Source organism: Colletotrichum acutatum (genome assembly GCF_030867785.1).
Source record: "Colletotrichum acutatum strain CBS 112980 chromosome Unknown BDZ83scaffold_162, whole genome shotgun sequence".
Classification (NCBI taxonomy): Eukaryota; Fungi; Ascomycota; class Sordariomycetes; order Glomerellales; family Glomerellaceae; genus Colletotrichum; species Colletotrichum acutatum.
In genome coordinates, this window is record NW_026849156.1 from 157 (window position 1) to 18,530 (window position 18,374).

Below are 18,374 nucleotides of genomic sequence, written 5' to 3' on the forward strand. Positions count from 1 at the left end.
TACTAAGAACCCCTTTTAATAAAACTATAATTAATTACCGAAGCCTTACTTACTTTACGATTTATAAATATAGCTTTAGGGAAGCTATTTATGATTACGATACTATTTATTTAGCCTTCGTAGCCTTAACTTCTATTAATATACTTATTACGACTAGCTAGCCGTAATATAACTTTAACTTTTAATAAAAAAGAGTATATTTTATTAAACCTAGCCGTTTATATAGGCTAGTAATAAAAGCTTTTATAAATATTAAACTAAACAAAGCTTACTTTTATAACGGGTAATAAAAAGTTAAGAGTTATTAATAAAAAAAAGAAAATAGTTAAGTTAGTTAACTATTCTTTTAATTAATAATTAGGTTTAGAGCGTAATATACTTAGTTTTCTTTTAAACGTTATATATATAGTACGGCCCTAGTAAATTACTTTATTAAACAGAACGAGGACTTTATATTTTATAGGTTTTCGTTTTTATCTACGTACTATCTCTTTTATTTATTTAATTCTCTGTTTATTTATATATCTATAGAATTCTAAATAAATAGGTCCTAGGTTAACCCTTTATATATTTCGTTATTTTTTATATTATATAATTACTTTACGTTTATATCTAAATAGTAGCGCCTTTAAATTAAACCGGATCGACCCTATTTAACAAACTAACTATAATAATTAATTATATTACGAATCTAATTATATAAATACTAACTATATAACTATATATTATATAAGTATAATATATCCCCCCGACGGAGTAATCCGCCGGGGCCGTACCGTGTATTACGTATTAAAAAAAACTAGGTATATTATACTCTAAACCTAACTACTAACTAAAACCGTAATAATATTTAACTTACTTAACTATTTTTTCCCTTTTATTAATAGCTCCCGACCTTTTATTATTTCTAGCTATTTAGAGGGTAAGCTTTATTTATTTTAATATATATAAAACCTCTTAGTACTAGCCTATATAAGCGGCTAGGTTTAATATAATCTCTTTTTTTATATAAATATTATCGTTATTTAAAGGGGCTCGTAAATATTAATTTATTACTTTAACTCTATATACTTTTAGTTTATTTATTTTAGCTATTATAGCTAAACTAATATTAATATATTAAATTTTAATATTAATATTAGCTAAGCTATTTATAGTATTTATACTATTATTTAACTAAATTCTATATTATTAAAAAGTACTTTACTATTTTTAAACGTATTTATATTGACTATTATAGCTATAGTATCGAGCTAATTAAAAAAGGGGCCTATTCCGAGGGGGGTAGATTTATCGAGGGGCATTATTAGCCCGCTAATTATTAACTTAAAATAAATTCTTATCAATATATTAATAGTTTATATATTAATAGGTTCGTTTAATAAATTTATTTAGTAGTTTATTTAGTTTAAATAGAGTTTATTAATAATATAAAAAGTAATAAAAATAAAAAAAATCTTTATAAACTCTAAATAGCTAAATATTAGCCCTTTTAGCCCTTTCTTTAAAAACCTTTATATTACTATTAAAGTTTAGAACCTTTATAGTTAAGGGCCGCTTTTAACTTTTATAACTAACCTCTATAGCTAACCTTTATAATTAACCTTTTTAATTACTATTACTATATAATAAAAAGGGTAGTTTATTTATCCTAAATTATATAGCGGTTTTTATATTAAAATTACTATATTAAATTAAATATGTATTTAGGGTATATTATATATATTATATAATTAAAAAGTATATTATATTATATAATTTTTTTTAAAAGCCTAATCCCGTTAATATTAATTCTTTATATTTATAAAGCTAGAAAAAACCTAATATATATAATAAATTAACGTTACTACTTAGCTATATATAGCTACTTTTTACTAAGCAGTTATAGGGTACGTACTTTTATATTTATAAAGTAATTAATTATATAAACGTAAAAAAATATTAACTATAGGCAGATTCGAACTACTTTTTTTTTTTAAAACGCGCTAAAAATTGAAGTTAACGCTTAGACTTCCTAGACTTATATTACTAAGCTACGTAGCTATATCGTTTTATTATATTTATATATAATTAAAGTCTTCTTTTTATATTCTTCTTTCATTAGTTTACTTTTTAATATTCTACAATAAACTAACTAAAATAAAAAAGAAAAACTATTAAAATTAATTACCCTACTATACTCTAGTAGTCTTACTATTTTAATAAACTTTTATTATATTATAAATTATTAATATTTAAAATATCTTTACAAATCTTTTAACTCTTAATATATTAATAATATTAGCATAATGCGTAGAACTAATAAGCTTAATTTACTAGCTATAGTTTTATTTTAATATATTTAATTAATATCGTGCGAGGGATATTACAGAACAAAAGGAACTCCCGCTGGACCTTTTGGACTGAACGATCATACCCACATGATTTGGCCAGGTACATTCAGCTTCGGATGGATTGTGGCAGCTGGCCGAATTTGTCGTGTCTCAGGTCGCGAGTGATTCCAAGCCATTCTGACTGACGCAGATCTCAGCGAAAGCACCCATCGAACCTTTCACTCCTCCCACAAAGACATGTAGGTACTACCTTAGGACTGGTGGGAATCTCCGGCATTCTTGAATCCTGGCCGGTGGGATTACTGTATAGCAAAAGCATCGACAAGTAAAGAGTACGAGTTGATCGGTCCGTTATCAGAGCAAATCCCGCATGTCAGCGCAGCACGGAAGCTCTAGGCAAGCGAAGAAGATGCCCCTCATCGTAGTACTTATCGGAGCTGATCATTGGCTGCTGTTGGAGCAATGTCTCCAGCCCACACTGTATTCTGCCCGCCATCGTCACAAACCAATGAGAGCAAACGTCCCGTGCGCTCGGTCAAGCCGAATCAGGACTAGCATCAGAAAGTGTGACTCACACTCTCATTTCGTGCAGGGGTACCGCCCTTCCTTCCTGTGGGCGCAGCTGGCTGCCTTGCGCTATGTACGTCTGAAGATGGTACTCGTGTCTAGGTACCAGTTCTACGACTTGAGCACCAATTTGTGCGCTTAGTAACACGGCGGGATACATTGCCCCGCTGTATCTTATAAACAGCAGGGCTTCGACAACTGCGCCCTTCGCCCTGTTTGCGTATCCGGAAGTGCCGTCCCACAACCACCCGCCCTTTTCGTTTTTTGGCCTATTGCTGCCTTTCAGGCTACAAAAGGTCGCTAATCCCTCCACGCCGGGCTTGCGTCTGCTCTTCTTCTCCTCCCCCCTCATCACCACAATTTTCCAAATCATAATCAAGAATCATACAGCCACAGAGGCTCGCCAAAATGCGTTAAATCATCGTCTTCAGTTTGATCCCGCTTCAAAGCTCAACAAAATTCAGTCCACAACAATTCACGACTTCTCTCCGCTCCACACTTCAGCTCAACCTTCTCAGGTCGATCTGAACTACACTACGGCTTCCAGCTCTAGCTTTAGTTCCGCTTCAGCAAACATTCTACCCCGAGACTTCTCAGTCTTCACCACGGATTCCCAATCATCATGGCTTCCCTCCAGTTCACCCAGCCTGCCGGCACAACCCGCGCAACAGTTCAGCCCACCGGAACAGTCTCCCCAGCAGGACTTCGTCTTGTTCGATCAGCCTCGCACCAGTCAACCTAGACATTTGGCAACTCATACCGCCATCGGTTTGAATCAACGCCGTCACTCGTCACATCAGCTCCGACAGAACCTACAAGGTCGTGTCCATCTTCAACAGAAGCATCGTCTTGCTCAGATCCAAGCTTCCGGATCCCATTCCCGGCCATCTTCAGTGTACTCCCCCGCTCAGGCAGCTCAATTTTACGCTTCATCCGCTCCGTCGTCTTCAGCTGCTCTGAACCGTCGCCAGCGCCCTCCTGTACCACTGTTCGCTCAAAGTCTTCAGGGTGCGACCAATAAGATGGATATTCAAGGTAAGCAGCTCGCACTTTATTCACGCTCAGGGCTCCGCTCACACTCTACAGACCTTGACCTTGACGACTTTACCGGCTTCGAGGGTGGTGCGTCTACCACGTACTCGTCGCCTGCCATGCCCTCGGTATTCGATGTTGGTCCCACTTTGGGCACTGTTTCTCCTCAGGACCTGCTCATTCAGGAGCCTTTTATGTCTGCTCCCAATTCGACAGCTCTGACCGCTTTGACATCGCCTTCGATCTACAATGAGTCGCCTGACTTTAACGACGGTTACGATGTTTCCCCCAGTTTCGACTCGGGCGACTTCGGGTCGGCAGACTTTGACACTACTGCTGGTGATCCTTGGTTCCCTCTCTTTCCCCAAGAGTCTACCACTGCCACAAAGGACGTCACCAGTATCGAGGAGATCCAGAAGCTGCAGACTGACCAGTCACCTGCTCTCAATGGCGATGACCTGGAAGTGGTCGAGTTCGCTTCAACCTCGGGTCGCCGGAAGTCTGTCAACTCTTCCCCAACTAGTTCAGCCCGTCACTCCTCAGTCTCGGGCGTGAGCTCTCGTCGACGAGACAAGCCGCTGCCTCCTATCATTGTGGAGGATCCCAGTGACACCACCGCTATGAAGCGTGCGCGTAACACACTAGCTGCACGCAAGTCTCGTGAGCGAAAAGCCCAACGGTTTGAAGATTTGGAAGAGAAGATCCGTAAGCTTGAAGAGGAGCGTGACCACTGGAAGAGCATCGCTCTGGGTCGATCCTGAACTGTTTCCTCAAAAAACACAAAGGCAAACCTGGATGAATTGGAGGGATTAGAGTACATTTTTGTGCATTTCCTTCCGTAATATCCATTTTCCTAATCTTCACTGCTTTTGTTAGTGCCGCTTGTTATTCTCGGCTGTAGTCTACTCAATTCACACTTTTATCTTTCAAAGAACAAACATCTTCAATATCAAGTGAGCAAACATGACACGTAGTTTCCCTCGTGAGACGAGGATATCAGTTTCATGGTACGGTCCTCCAATTACAGGCTCGAGTTGCACATCAATCCCAGTTTGTTTCTCATGTAATACCACTCACATTGTCCTATTTCGACAGAAACACACGTTGCCAAATCTCTCATGCTTTGTACATCTGTCCCTAACATTACACCGCTAATCATTGGGGCTACCGACCGACCGATAATTGACGTCTTCGGCAGGGCAGCATCGATTTAGCAATCGTCCCAACGCGGTCTCCGGCTTCCTCTTTGCGCCAGTATTCATAAGCCCTGCTTGTTTTTTTGGGAGTCTCTCGACGACAATTGCTCGTATTACACGTAAAAGTACCGGATCGCCGAAACATCAGCGGGTCTGTAGCTGTGTCAGCGATATTTGCTGAAGCGTTTGATAATATTTGTTTTTATGCCACAACGCCAAATGCCGTCTTTGCGCGATGAACCCCTCTACGAAAACTACTCTTGTGTCAGGCTTTGCCGTTGACATTAGCCATGCGACTAAGGTGATCGGGTGGTGCTAAGGAGCATTCGAGACCTAGATGTCAATTCCCACTGATTCGCTCGCCACCAACTTTGGTTTCAAGGATTTCGTTGTTGACGATGTCTTTACTTCCATCCCGGAAGTCTTTCATCAGTGACAAGAACCGAGAATTCTTCCATTTATCTCCTTGTTCATGTTGAACCGAGTCAAGTATCTGTCTCGCTGCCTCCGAAATGTCCGATGTTGACTGGGCATGTTCTGCAGATGCTTGCTCCGCTTCGTCGAGGCCCAGACGTTCCAAGTCAGGCATGTGGTCCGATAAACTCGCTCTTGTTGGTACTTCGATGGCACTAGTTCCAAGGACCGAGGGTGCGCTGGTTATTTGTTGGGTTGTTGAAGCCGTAGCATCGAACGTTTGTGCCCCCTGAGCTTCACCTTGGACAGAAACATTTAACGAGGTTATGACAGTATCCACTGAGCCGCCGATGGTACCTCTGGATGCTTGTGTAGCGGCCTCTGGTCGCTGCTCTTGTTCCAGTTCTCGCGCGAGTTGTTCCATGACAGTATCGAGGTCCTCCATCTGTCCGTCACCGTTCGCCGCCATCCACCGATTCATCTCAACATCAAAGTCAGCTTCGGTGCTTGTAACTCCGTGATTGACGGCGGTTGCAGAACCGCCTTGAGGCCGGAACACCCAAGGTCCTAATTGAGACCCCATCACATTCTGCGTAAACCCGGCTACAGGCGCTGGATATTGTGAGGACGAAAACCCTGTTGTGTAGCTTCCAGCACTTGGCGGTGCCCTAGAGAATGATGCAAAATCTTGCGCCCAACTCGATGTCCTCGGTGGCGACGCTATATTTTGCCGAGAAGCTGTCGGAATTTGTGACGTAGATTGGTAGGCGTTGGGTGGGAGCATTCGGCCGTCAGGAGCCGCTGATGTGTGGAACGTTTGCGACCCTCGAGGGAAGCTTGGTATGGGCGAGCTTAAGGTTTGGGGAGTGTTTAGGCTGACTTGCTCAGTCCCGCTGGAATCGAAGAATTCGCCAAAGCCTGCTTGAGCCGGCGCCGAGACGGTTCGAGATGTAGACCGAAAGCCCTGTCATTGTTAGGAGAAAATGCTTGAGAGCACGGAGGCGATACTGTAGGCCTTACTTGCTGGAGGCTGGCAGTGCTGGTAAACCGATCTCGATGCAGGCTACGATCTTGGGCGCCATGGTCAACGAGGCCTTTGAACGGCGTAGAGCCGCTACAGGAACTGTCAGCCATTGTGAGGACGCCTGCGATGGCTATTCCCGGTAAATGATCAATGGTAACAGCGCTTAGAATGTGCGTTGTTCGAGTGCGCAATCAAGTTGCATGTGGTGTCTGAAGAGTGTGGACTTTGGTGTTTGAGGCTGATCACAGTCCTGAGCAGGAGGCTGGCTATGGCACGTCGAGAAAAGAGTTTGAGTGAAATGGCAGATTAGGTAGCCGGGTAGATGGAGTAGCACTGTAAAAAAAAAAGGGCATCCCAACGTTGTCTGGTATTCATAGGTTGGTAGGTAGGTAGGTAGGTAGGCAGTAGTGAGGCTTTCATCGACCCCCACATCGGTTTACCTCGGCATCGGCTTGTACGTACCTCTGCGACAGCGATCCCGTTCACGGGACTGAAGCCGGGGGAGGGGGAGGGGTCTCACGTGTAAGAGACAGGAAGTTCCTGGCCGTCAATCTAGAGGAAGGTCACGCGGCTCAGGTCACGGGAACTTTACTCCACCGCCTTCCTCATACGGAACTCCTTAGTGGTGCCTTGCAACACGGCCCCATCCCGTTGGCCAAATTGGATCTCAAGCTTGGGCTAAGGCCAGCTGGGAGCTTCGATTCCCTTAGGTGGCACTTACAGTGACGCCTTCTAGTCTGCCATTCAACCTACCCCAAGTCTTACCCAGATCTTGAGTCCTCCCGCGTCAACCTATATCTGATGTTTTGAATTGAGCGCAGTCCTCAATTATCAACACCAGCTCCTAACCCTGCAATGGTATGGCTTTCCCAACATACACTTGGCAATCCGCTTCGCTAACATGGATCTTCACGCAGGCGTCTGCCCAGGTCATATCGAATTCTGGCCACGATGACATGATTGTAAGTGCCTCTTCGAGTCTTGCTACACGTTCCCGATCGCCTAGTTTTTTCCTACATAGGGAAATATACACCATCGACGCCTGTGTCGTAATGTGCTATCGGCGGTCGCCTCCTTGTCCTACATGTTCGGTAAGGCTAATATTCCGCCCCCTTTTACCAGCACGATGCCGTCCTCGATTACTATGGACGTCGCCTTGCGACATGTTCAAGCGACCGCACCATCAAAATATTCGAAATCGACGGGGACTCCCAACGACTTGTTGAGACCCTGAAAGGGTAAGCATCGTACATTCGAAACCTTCAGAAACACGAGTTTTCTACTCCTGCTGACTCTGTTGCAGACATGATGGCGCAGTTTGGTGCGTTTCTTGGGCGCACCCCAAGTATGGAAACATTCTGGCCTCTGCAGGCTACGACGGCAAGGTCTTCATCTGGAGGGAACAGAACAACCAGTGGCAGAAGATTTTCGATTTCGCTCTGCACAAAGCCTCCGTCAATATAGTCTCTTGGTCACCACACGAGTCTGGGTGCCTCCTGGCGTGTGCTTCTTCGGACGGCAACGTGAGCATACTCGAATTCCGCGACAACAGCTTCGACCATGTGACATTCCCAGCCCACGGGTTAGGCGTCAACTCCGTCTCATGGGCACCGGCCACAGCACCTGGAAGCATCGTCAGCAGTTCTCCTGGTCCTGGTTCAGCTGGTGTGAGGCGATTTGTCACAGGTGGCTGTGATAACTTGCTCAAAGTTTGGGTTTTCGACGCAGCATCGCAGTCGTACAAACAGGAGCAGGAGCCTCTCGCTGGTCACACAGACTGGGTTCGTGATGTCGCATGGTCGCCGACGGTCTTGCAGAAGTCATACATTGCGTCAGCTTCCCAAGACAAGACAGTTCGCATTTGGACGTCGGATTCGTCGAGCGGTGGACAATGGAACTGCAAGGTTCTCAACTTTGATGCAGCTGTGTGGAGAGTCAGCTGGTCTTTGAGCGGCAATGTGCTCGCGGTCAGCGGAGGCGACAACAAGGTTTCGTTGTGGAAGGAGAATCTCAGAGGCGAGTGGGAGTGCGTCAAGAGCATCGAGGAGTAATACAAACATCCATGTAACGTCACAGGCGAGGCGTTCGCGGCAAAATAGGGCATAGATGGGTCATCAAGTATTTGAACTCGTAAAATTCATGGCGTTTTCCAGGCCACTGTTGCTTGTACACCGTGGATTATTACTCACATAAAGCAGTGTACTCTCGACATAACTGAACATCTGTTTACTCTTTCAACTCGGTCATTCCCAGACTGAGAGTATACGAAGCTGATTCTCAGAGAACGATCAGCCTGACCACGCCCGCACCTCCCATGAAAACGAATACTGAGATCGCAAGGCTGCCAAAGGAGGTGAGCCAGGAGGGGACTAAAGTTGCTGCAGCGTCGGGCGATGATGTTGGAACAGGGGCGGCCGGAGAACTGGTCGAGACTGAGACATCGGTCCTCTGAAGGACAAAAATCTCACCCGTCGAATCTGATGTCATGAAAAGTCTCTGCTGACTGTCCCAAGCAAGTCCTACCGGGCGAAAGCAGTTGTCAGGGCAACTACTGGTGTCTGCGTTACTTAGAACATCAGTGGTTGGTGTCCGGCTATCAGCCGACTCTGTGGGCTCTCCATTTGAAAAACGTATGCTAGATAGCTTGTAACCGACAGCCACGTCTCGGTTCCCTGTACCGATGTAAGTCATGGGACTGAATGTGGACAATAGAGCTCTGGCGTTACTCACAACTACCATGGAATGTTACAAAGGCTTCTGAGCCATCGGACGTGAACTTTATATCCAATGGAGCAGTGTGCGCCTGGAAAGATAGTCTTGGGGGCACATAAGCGGAATTGCAGGTTGTATCGTTCAGGGTACGTGATGGGCTGAGAGTGAACTGATCTCCCGTCGTCATGTTGCCTTTATCGGGAAATCCCTCGGTGGACCAGACAGCAAAGCAACTTGGATATCCATAATTACCGCCCTGGTCCTTGTTAGAATTACTGAGGTATCCGTGGAAGTTGAGTTCTTCGGCAGGATTATCAGTGTGAATGTCAACGTTGTTCCTCCTTAACTGGTCCGCTGAGTTCTCCACTGTCCATATACCGCCTGTGACAGGCTCTTCTGCCACGCCGACCGAGTTCCGCAATCCCCAGCCTAGCATCTTTCCCTCAGTTGGGAAGTTGAGCGGCCCAGAATTCTCTCCGAGGCTCCCGATATCAAACGCACGAAGCTGGGAATGCCCAGTCGACTGGCGGGTCGCAGCCTCGTCAATGTTGGACGCGCTTCCTCTCGACACCAAGAGTATGCCTGGACTTTTGTTGGATAGAAGTAATGTCCGGGTGGTATGGTCGGTATTGCTCATATTCGCTATGAGTGTCCTATTCCTATCGCCAACAGTGGCAGCACTGCCATCATATGACCAGGAATATACCTTGTCGGCGGTCGAGGCATACAGAGTCTTCCCATCCGGGGAGAGGGCTATTCCGTGGTTCAACTTTGGGCCGCCAAGCACATTACAATAAGTAAGCTCGCTACACATACTCAGTCTCTAGAATTATCATACCTCTGGGGAATCAATAATCGTCCGTTTCTCGGCCACAGATAAGCAAGTGCCGCCATCGTCAGTCAGCTTCAGATGTTTTACCCCGGAGTTAGCATCGACAACCAGGAGAGCTCCCTGATTGTCGAAAAGTATGCTTCTAGGCCGAGTGAATCCGTTCGCGATTAGACGATATGTCCAGCCACCGGCAGCAATGGGCGAGGTATACGTTGTTTTCAACGTATTTCGGCACTCCTGGGCCAAGGCCACAGAAAGTTGAGAGGAGGCAAGAATGTGCAAAGAAAGTAAGAGATTCATGTTGTTAGTAGTCGGCACGTACATGTGTGAATGGAAAAGCAGGGCGAATGTAGAGAGAGTCGTAAACGTGAACGAAGAACCGGATCGGACCTGAAGCCGTTATTATAGTGCGGAGAGGCAGGCGTCGCTATTCTATGACGGAAGATCACCCTGTGTTCACCGAAACTTAGCTTGGACCGACAGTTCAGCCAAGAAATGATGCTACACTTGTTTGTGCCGGGGGAGCTTGGCTAGGATTTGGGGCTGCACTAGTGTGCCTGACGCTGATTCTCCCCAAGGGAATGATTTTGGGGAAGAGGGTGCGATGTCTCTTTCGTACGCGGGCTTATTCTGTCTCCAAATAATACATAGCTAGCATTGAGGTGCAAGACATTTTGTCTTTGTCGCCGAGGAGCCCAGTGGGGTGAAGGAGCGACAGTATGAGCAGGGGTTGGGTGAAGACTACCTACCTATCTATGCTGGCGGATCGAGAACACAGCTGGCGGCGGCCCCGAGCCAAGCCAATATGGACTTGAAGTCACTGCACCTAAAATGAGTCAGTGGTTCCCTTATAACAAGGACAAGACGATGACGAGAACGTCACTACTGGGTTCCTCACAAGTATCAATCATGAGTCCATGTATCCAGGTGACAGCTATGATCAAGAAAATGCTCTTGTTTGATTATTTGATAAATGACCCATGACTAATGTCTGTCTTGGTCTGACGCACCTATGAACACGCTCGATATAAGTCTCGAATAGCGGTCTCGCCATTGAAAACGAATGTTACCTATGCATGGCCGACGAAGCCCACTGACCATTTCACGTATGTGTTCGAAGAAGTAGACGGAAGGAAACCCATGATTCAACCCACAAAGCCAGGCTGCGCTACACCATTACGCCCATTCCCGACCTCTCGCCGCCCAAGATAGTAGCCAAGCTTGTCAGCCTCATCGGAGGCCGATTACGCTCATTTCCAGGGTCCAAACGCGCCTGATCCAGACCTTCAGCATCCCTTCAATGCCCTCAACATTGTCAAGCTCCACGCCTTCCCACCAGCAGCGTCTCGCAGGCTTCCTCCAAAAGAGGAGCAGCTTCTGCGCCATACCAACGGCATTACTGCCCATGTCATTACCTCTGATATCGCTTCGTAGGCGTGCCAATGCCAGGCTGCAAACAACCGCCTTATTCGGTTCTCCTGCTCTGTGACCCCAGTTGTCGTCATGATTGAACCCGCTGGTGAATAATTAGCTCTTATTAAGCCGGCCATTGCCATGCCGGGGTCACTTACCCTGCTGTGAGCATTTCAATGAGGTGAGCTTCCGTAGTACCCGGCTCATCACTGCGCTTCAGACCTGAGAAAATGCCCGTCTGTTGAAGAAGGGCTCTCCCAGCAGCTCTCTTGACTTCCATCATTTCAGGCTGCGTGATATCGGCCCGTGGGGGTATGACGTAGAAGTCAAGATCCTCTCTCAGAACGATGATGCCAGCCCTCTTGGATGAGTCGTCTCGTGAGCCCATGGGGTCTCCCGTCGCAGGATCCTCCTCCTGAGAAACACTTGGAGATGAGTCAACAGGTATCGACTGCGCAACGGTGCGAAAGAAGTCCAGCATATACTGCAGGGATGCCGGGTCATACTGCCGGGAAGTCGTCAATAACCGACATGCACTGTGTAGGTCACTGGAGAATTTGTACTAACGTCCACTTGCACTGCATCGCCCTCAGTAAATCCCCCCATGTGCCCCTCGGGGAAAAGGCCGTTAGGGAACAACGATAAAAGGACAAATTCAGGCAGCGTCAAGAGTTCGTCTCTCGACAGAACAAACCGGGTGCCCCTGCAGATAACAACGATTAGCGTTCAGGGTAGGACGTCGAGTAGAAGCAAACCCTACCGAAGGTCCATCGCGATCGTCTCGTCGGCACCAACATCTGCCATTACATTAGTCTTAACCGATTCGTCCTCGTTGAGTAGAAACTTACCTCCAATTGCATTGATGGGCGGCCCTCCTTGTTGCACCTGAGTAATGATACTCGACGCGCCTCCGGCGGTAGCCATCAGAAAGGCAAACGATTGGAGTGGACTGGGTCCCTCCGAGTATGCGGGGGGTGGTTCGGCGTTGTCGTCCTTTCCGGATGAGCCCCCTTTGGTGTCTCGAGGAAGCGCACGCTTTGTTTCTGCAAGAGCGTGATCAAAGGAAGTCGAAACCGATTGTTCTATAGAGAAGCCTGGAGCTAGAGATGCATACGACGGTGCAGCAGGAGATGTTCCAGCGACTGCGACTGTGATAGCAGAGCGAAGGTCGTGAGCCGGCTCGGAGGGGGTTTCGAGTGAATCGCACACTGAAGAGAAGGGTGGCGGCCGGGAGGTTGTTGCTTCGGAGGAGGGATACTGAGGAGGAGGAGACTGGGCGCTGAGGCTGGACTCTCCTGCACTTTCTTGCTCGGTCTTTGCTGGTAGCTCAGAAGAATCTTCTTCTCGAGAGGTGGTGACTGTACGCCGGGCGGACACGGGCTGCCCGTTCCTGACGTGTTGCGAACCTGGCAACGTGTTGGCGGTTTCGACAAAGGTATCGAGAATCGGATCGTAGCTAGATACAAACAAGTAGGGTGATTCGACCTCTTAGCTGATTCCAATTAATGGCATTCGTCAACAGGCTTTATGATCAGGCACTAATGCGAAAGCCAAATGAATGCTCTGTTTGTAAGGTTCTTAGCTCGGATGGTGATGATGATTCCAATGACCAAAGTGGTTGCGAAGGGCAGACGTGTAGAGAGAGAGAGAGAGAAGAGAGAGAGGAAGAGCGACGGGATATTCACCAAGGGTACTTCGTTCAGTAGAGCGCGAAACGGGGTAACAAAGGTCGCCTTGCAAGCGCAGGGGTGGCAGGCGTATGCTAGGCTTAGAGAAACCAATGGTTGATTGCGAGTGTCCGAGCAAATGGTGGATGGGAAATTGGTCGTTGGGGGGCAGTTTGATGAGGTAGAACAAGCAGGGGAGGATGGCGGCTATTTCCTTACCTGAGGTAGTGACCAAAAAGGCGAGCCCAGGTACAGAGCACTTGTGCCCAGTCAGTCCCAGTATTACGTCTACGCGCCTGCAGCAGTCCGTTGAATGGCCCCTCGGAGTAGGTGGTTACTCCACGACGGACCTCCACTTTAAGACATGGGAAATCGTAGGTAGCTTTCTATGTCTATTATTTTTCTCAAATCTAAACGATGCGAATAAACCAAACAGTCTAGTTCTATTTTATCTCTAGATCTTAATTACAATTTTCTTTAATAAAACTATTTATTTTCATCAATATTTTAATTCAATAAATATAAATATTGAATAATTAAAAACTTTTAAATCCGTAACTAATATGAAATATAAATGTTATAATACTTAGTTAAATAATTGTATGGTTTTATCCATTATGTGAGTGAAGGCGTACCCAGTCTACCTAGAGGCTAACGGAAGGGGGTTGATTGGTCCAGCCAACGAACACACTTCAGAGGCTCAGCCTGGGTTCATGGCAACACAGGCCCGCAATAATGTAGGTATCGCTAGGAGGTATTGCTTACCTTCCTCACAACCATTCTTCTTTCGGAATGACGGCCAGGAAAACTTGAGGCGATTCGACATCTCCTTAGACACATGCTTGGCCATTGGGATGTTACCGTGGGGCTTTCATGCATCGAAACAACACGTGATGACCTCATGTGTAATGCTGATAGTCTGGTCTAATGCTTTGAACACCTGCAGTGCCTACTTCCCTTACCGCCACGGATAGCTATAGTACTAACATAGGCAGAGGTATAAAGCTGTGATGGGATGAACAAACTAGCAGTAGGAAGGCCTCAGTCGCCCACGGTGCCCAATTCCAAGATAGTGTCGTTTCCCCATCTCATCTAGCAAATGCGTTGCCCGTGCTTTTGTGCCCGACATATACCTGCTGTGTATTATCATTCCGAGCATGGCAGCATTTTCTTGGAATATCCCCGGTCACTCAGCTCTATCGGCTTCTATTGCTGGCTCTATGGTATAGACGACTGTGAATCTTCAAAGCGCATTTTTTTTTCTCACGGAGGCATTTTAGACAATCCCCGTATCTCGGCTTCCGCAAATGCACCCCAAAGCTGGTATGTGGTATGCAACACCCTTCTTCTGGTACCGTGCTGCAAACACCTTGCTATGTTCCTTGGAGAGTCTAAGTCGAAGGTGACGGGTTTTGAATACCAGGGAGCCCGGAGCCATATCCTGCAGAGGGACCTTGCTGACCTTTCACCTTCGAGCTGTAGTTCGGTGAGTGTAAGGTTACCTGGGCTATCCACGTGGCTTCATTGTCTCGTCATGGCGTCAGTCTCGTGAAGACAGTTGACACTTACTTCATTCAGCCTCATCACTGCTGTCACCAAAGATCGATTTGAAGACATCATTGCTTGGTCGCAAGACCTCGCCGGCCTCGCTTCCGAGCTTTGGGATGTCGGCCTTTGGCTTCGATAACTGCTTCGTCATGTCGAAACTCAGCATGTCATCAACATCTGAGTTTGTTTCACGACTAAGCGGTTCATGGGGTGTGACCTCATTGGCAGGCACTCCGCAGTAAGCCTTATGAGGCTCTAATGAAGTTGCTGCATCCGAATCTGGTCGCGAGTGAGCCGGGGGTCGGACATTGAACCGCTTGCATAGTAATCTGGTTGGAAAGAAGTCTGCAGTCAGCCTCGTCATGCGCCCATACATTCCCATCTTGGCCGCCGTTTCAGTGGGATCTGTCTGCCCAACTGGCCCCGGGACCTGCTGCGCAGTGTGAGGAGAGCCTACGTCTGCGCCCTCCTTGGGCCCAGTCGAAGCTGTCGTAAATCGTGTTGCCATAAAGCCCGTCATTGGCTGGAAAAGCCGAGCACACCCATAGAACTCTTCGATCTCCTTGACATAGTCATCTTCCGTCATGCCTAAAGGCTTGAGAGGAGCTGAACCCCCGAATCCTGCGGCGTCCTGTAGATAGAGTCGATATCTTGCTTGCTTGGCCTCGTTGTTTGCATAAGGCCCTCCTGTGCCCGATCCTCGACTCATTGCGGCAATGGCCGTTTCTTTGGCCAAGACAGGTATGCTTCCTAGCCTATCTTGTAACTTTTGCTCTGCCGTGCGCGCATGCTCTGCGGGAATCTCGGCTTTGGCAGGGGGAAGATTTGTTCTCCCAGTGGCCACGGCCAGTCGCTCACGAGCAGCGACGGACATGTAGTCAAAGATCGATTTGCCAGGCAACGTCGACTCGCCCAGAAGCAACGCGCGAGATTTGGGTTCATGTTGAGCCGTCTTGGCAGCGTCTGCTGTAGAAATATATGCTGTTGTCGTGTTCCCACCGACAGAGCGCTTCGTTGATCTCCAGTGATCGGGTACAGTTGGCGGACGATATGATACCGCGGGTTGTCCAGTCAGCCGAGACTCTGTACTGTGGGCAAGAGCGAATCCCTTCAGCGGTAGCTTTCCATCAAGACACCGTGTCTGGCCATAGGCGTTTGCAGACGAGGATTTGGCGACGAAGACTGGTTTCGACCTCACCGAGGGGTTCGCAGACAGACTGGCTGGTTGCTTCTTCTTCTTCCTGCTTTTGTCTCCACCTAGGACTCGATTATACGATATTCGGGGCCCAATATCGTACGGATCTTCGTCATCTGAGCCGGTGTCGTTCAGTATGCCCACGCCTAGGCCCCCACGCGGCGCTGCCTGGCTTGGCTTTCCTGTCTTGCGTGAGATGCTAAGTGCGGGTTGGAGGCCACCCGAGACTTCATTGCCGTTGCTTGCCTCGTCTTCCATTCCAAATTGATCTCGATTCGTCCGTATGATGCCTGGACCAGACAGCTGTGAGAGCTTTTGCTCTCCTGTGAAACCCAAGCCTTGCCGGTTTTGCTTGCGATCGAACTCTATCATGTTGATATCATCGGGAGCGAACAAGTGAGTATCTCCAGTGGCTGCATATTGAGTGCTGGTCATGACACCTAGGCGAGCGGTCCGCCGTACTTTGGGGCCAATACCCTGCCCATCCTTCCAGCCCATTTTCCTTAAAAGCTTGAGGCCCATGGTATCGCCAAAAGCTCTCGCTAAACCAGTGAAGTCTCCGGCGTGATGTATAGTATGGGCAGAAGCTCCGAGAGCAGAAAATGGATCAGTTGTCTGGATGTTCTGAGTAGCAGCAGCATCTGCGAGATCCTCTTCGTCCATGTAATCCTCTGGCCGTTGTTGGCTCGTACGTGGCTCGTTTCTTCGACGGTTCGTTCGACTTGAGACGAACGTAGACGGCGTCCATCCTTCTTTGGAGCCAACGGTGTTGAAATATCTGGTTTTCTTTTGTCAGTCAAGTGATGACTGAGTTTGATCCGGTGATGGGGTTCTGTGGGAGACAAACCCTGCACTCCATCCACCTGTAAAAGCGCCATGAAGACGTCTCCTTCCGTGTTCATCCCTTACTTCCTGCTTGTGTACTGGGATGTAGGCGCCATCATCGCGCACTTCCGATTCAAGTGGCGGGAGAGGGGTGCCAAAGGCGACGTGTACGGCGGCTCCATCGTGCAAGTCAGCCTCGTAAGTAGTATGCGACCTCTTGCTACGCGACATGTAATAACGACGATGAACGACTGTGCAGGCTTTCGTAGCTAATTAATGTGTGACTTTTCACATTCGCCTAGGCGAACCGAGCGGGCCTGCGTAAGATACGTCAGGTTTGCGGTGGGATAAAAGGCAAGCGGGTGAAGGACCTTGATTGACATCGAAAATGTTGCAAGCTTAGGGATTTCACTAGAGGTGAGCCTACCTTAAAGGTGAGTTTACTATCGATAATGAACGATAAGATAAGAGCTCGGATAAGGTATGCTGCTACCTACCTACCTACCTACCTACAGAGTATCTACCTCATAGAGGATATCCGTAATTAAGGCAGGTATCATTACGGTACCTAAAGACCTGTACCATCAAACATGTCTTGATTGCCTGACCAAGGTACCTCAGTCACAGGCAGCGCATGGCGGCTTTCTGTTGCATAGCAAGGTACGGATGTCTAAAGGTAGCACAATACATTGAACTTGTTAGTTGCGGATGGTGTCAAGGAAAAGAGTGCGGTTGAGCTTGTCCATCACCTCTTGGAAGGCCCTTGAGGTATAGCGAATAGTCTTTAAGGATCGTCATTGCTCAGGTCTACAATTCGAATTCGGGAAGGGGGGCAAACAACCAAGATAAATTTCGGAATGCTTGTCTCGCAGTGTGTCAATCACTCCTCGCCGTCGCTCCCTGGTATAGAACGCAGTGATCTAATCTTGAGCGAAGCAGCATGTTCAATTTCCCACGGACGCGTGTTTTCACGTACCTAGCCTCCAGCGCGCGCTTGGTGGATGCTAGGAAACGGACTGGTGGAAACTGGACAGGTACTTCCCCACCTACGGTCCAGTAAGTGTAGTTCATACTTACGGATATTCCGCAAGGAACCTTCCTTACCTTGGTCAGCCATGACTGAGGGTAGAGTGGCAAGCTAAACAAAAGGTGACTGCGAATGTCTGTGTCAAGCAACTGTACGTAAATAATCAAAAGCCACCTCCCGTCCTGTCATGAGGTATTGCAGTCTGCATAGTATCCACCCTGTCTGCGTTAATCTTGGTCCAAAGACTCCAGGCTGCATCCGTACAGAAACCGGTAGGTATTCTGGTCTTGGAAATAGACCTCTTCTGGTTCCTCCTGCATGCTCTTGAGTACCAGACCAGGTACTGCGTAGGGTAGTCCGTGGACCGTGCTGTTTTTGCTCGGCCTGGCCTAGACCCAAGCCTGCCGCGAATCCTCCAGCAAATACTAGTATATTTACTGAATCATGGGTGTATCTACGAATACCTACCTTACGAATACCGACCGTGCTACCGTGCTACCCCGTACCTTGCCTTGATCCGTACCTTGACCAAGGTAGGCCCAATCATATCACACTCTGGGAGTCGGGACTGGCATTGGCAACTGCTCCG

The 18,374-nt window shown here is 47.5% G+C and overlaps 6 protein-coding genes across 6 annotated transcripts; 2 read left to right on the top strand and 4 right to left on the bottom strand.

Annotated features, from left to right (window-relative positions):
- Nucleotides 1-2,703: 2,703 nt before the first annotated feature.
- On the top strand, nucleotides 2,704-4,693 carry BDZ83DRAFT_723900 (uncharacterized protein; the record flags this gene model as incomplete). Its single annotated transcript, XM_060512608.1, has 3 exons — nucleotides 2,704-2,813; nucleotides 3,088-3,935; nucleotides 3,987-4,693. The coding sequence occupies 3 exons, from the start codon at nucleotides 2,704-2,706 to the stop codon at nucleotides 4,691-4,693; spliced, it is 1,665 nt and encodes a 554-aa protein (XP_060359013.1).
- Nucleotides 4,694-5,468: 775 nt separating this feature from the next.
- On the bottom strand, nucleotides 5,469-6,676 carry BDZ83DRAFT_590949 (uncharacterized protein; the record flags this gene model as incomplete). The annotated part of the gene is made up of 2 exons (XM_060506384.1): nucleotides 5,469-6,506; nucleotides 6,563-6,676. The coding sequence occupies 2 exons, from the start codon at nucleotides 6,674-6,676 to the stop codon at nucleotides 5,469-5,471; spliced, it is 1,152 nt and encodes a 383-aa protein (XP_060359014.1).
- Nucleotides 6,623-8,617, top strand: BDZ83DRAFT_723902 (protein transporter sec-13; the record flags this gene model as incomplete). Its single annotated transcript, XM_060512609.1, has 5 exons — nucleotides 6,623-6,705; nucleotides 6,944-6,947; nucleotides 7,484-7,528; nucleotides 7,689-7,804; nucleotides 7,870-8,617. 5 exons carry the CDS (start codon nucleotides 6,623-6,625, stop codon nucleotides 8,615-8,617), a joined length of 996 nt encoding a protein of 331 aa, XP_060359015.1.
- Nucleotides 8,618-8,843: 226 nt separating this feature from the next.
- Nucleotides 8,844-10,410, bottom strand: BDZ83DRAFT_590977 (soluble quino protein glucose/sorbosone dehydrogenase; the record flags this gene model as incomplete). Its single annotated transcript, XM_060506386.1, has 3 exons — nucleotides 8,844-9,238; nucleotides 9,297-10,047; nucleotides 10,117-10,410. 3 exons carry the CDS (start codon nucleotides 10,408-10,410, stop codon nucleotides 8,844-8,846), a joined length of 1,440 nt encoding a protein of 479 aa, XP_060359016.1.
- A 635-nt stretch (nucleotides 10,411-11,045) lies between these two features.
- BDZ83DRAFT_120549 (stress response protein Whi2) lies at nucleotides 11,046-12,857 on the bottom strand. Its single transcript, XM_060501146.1, has 5 exons — nucleotides 12,372-12,857; nucleotides 12,284-12,320; nucleotides 12,091-12,226; nucleotides 11,682-12,028; nucleotides 11,046-11,626 (listed from the first exon to the last, which is right to left on the bottom strand). Exons 1-5 carry the CDS (start codon nucleotides 12,445-12,447, stop codon nucleotides 11,341-11,343), a joined length of 882 nt encoding a protein of 293 aa, XP_060359017.1. The 5' UTR covers nucleotides 12,448-12,857; the 3' UTR covers nucleotides 11,046-11,340.
- Nucleotides 12,858-14,760: 1,903 nt separating this feature from the next.
- Nucleotides 14,761-16,989, bottom strand: BDZ83DRAFT_590955 (uncharacterized protein; the record flags this gene model as incomplete). Its single annotated transcript, XM_060506385.1, has 2 exons — nucleotides 14,761-16,711; nucleotides 16,781-16,989. The coding sequence occupies 2 exons, from the start codon at nucleotides 16,987-16,989 to the stop codon at nucleotides 14,761-14,763; spliced, it is 2,160 nt and encodes a 719-aa protein (XP_060359018.1).
- Nucleotides 16,990-18,374: the final 1,385 nt, after the last annotated feature.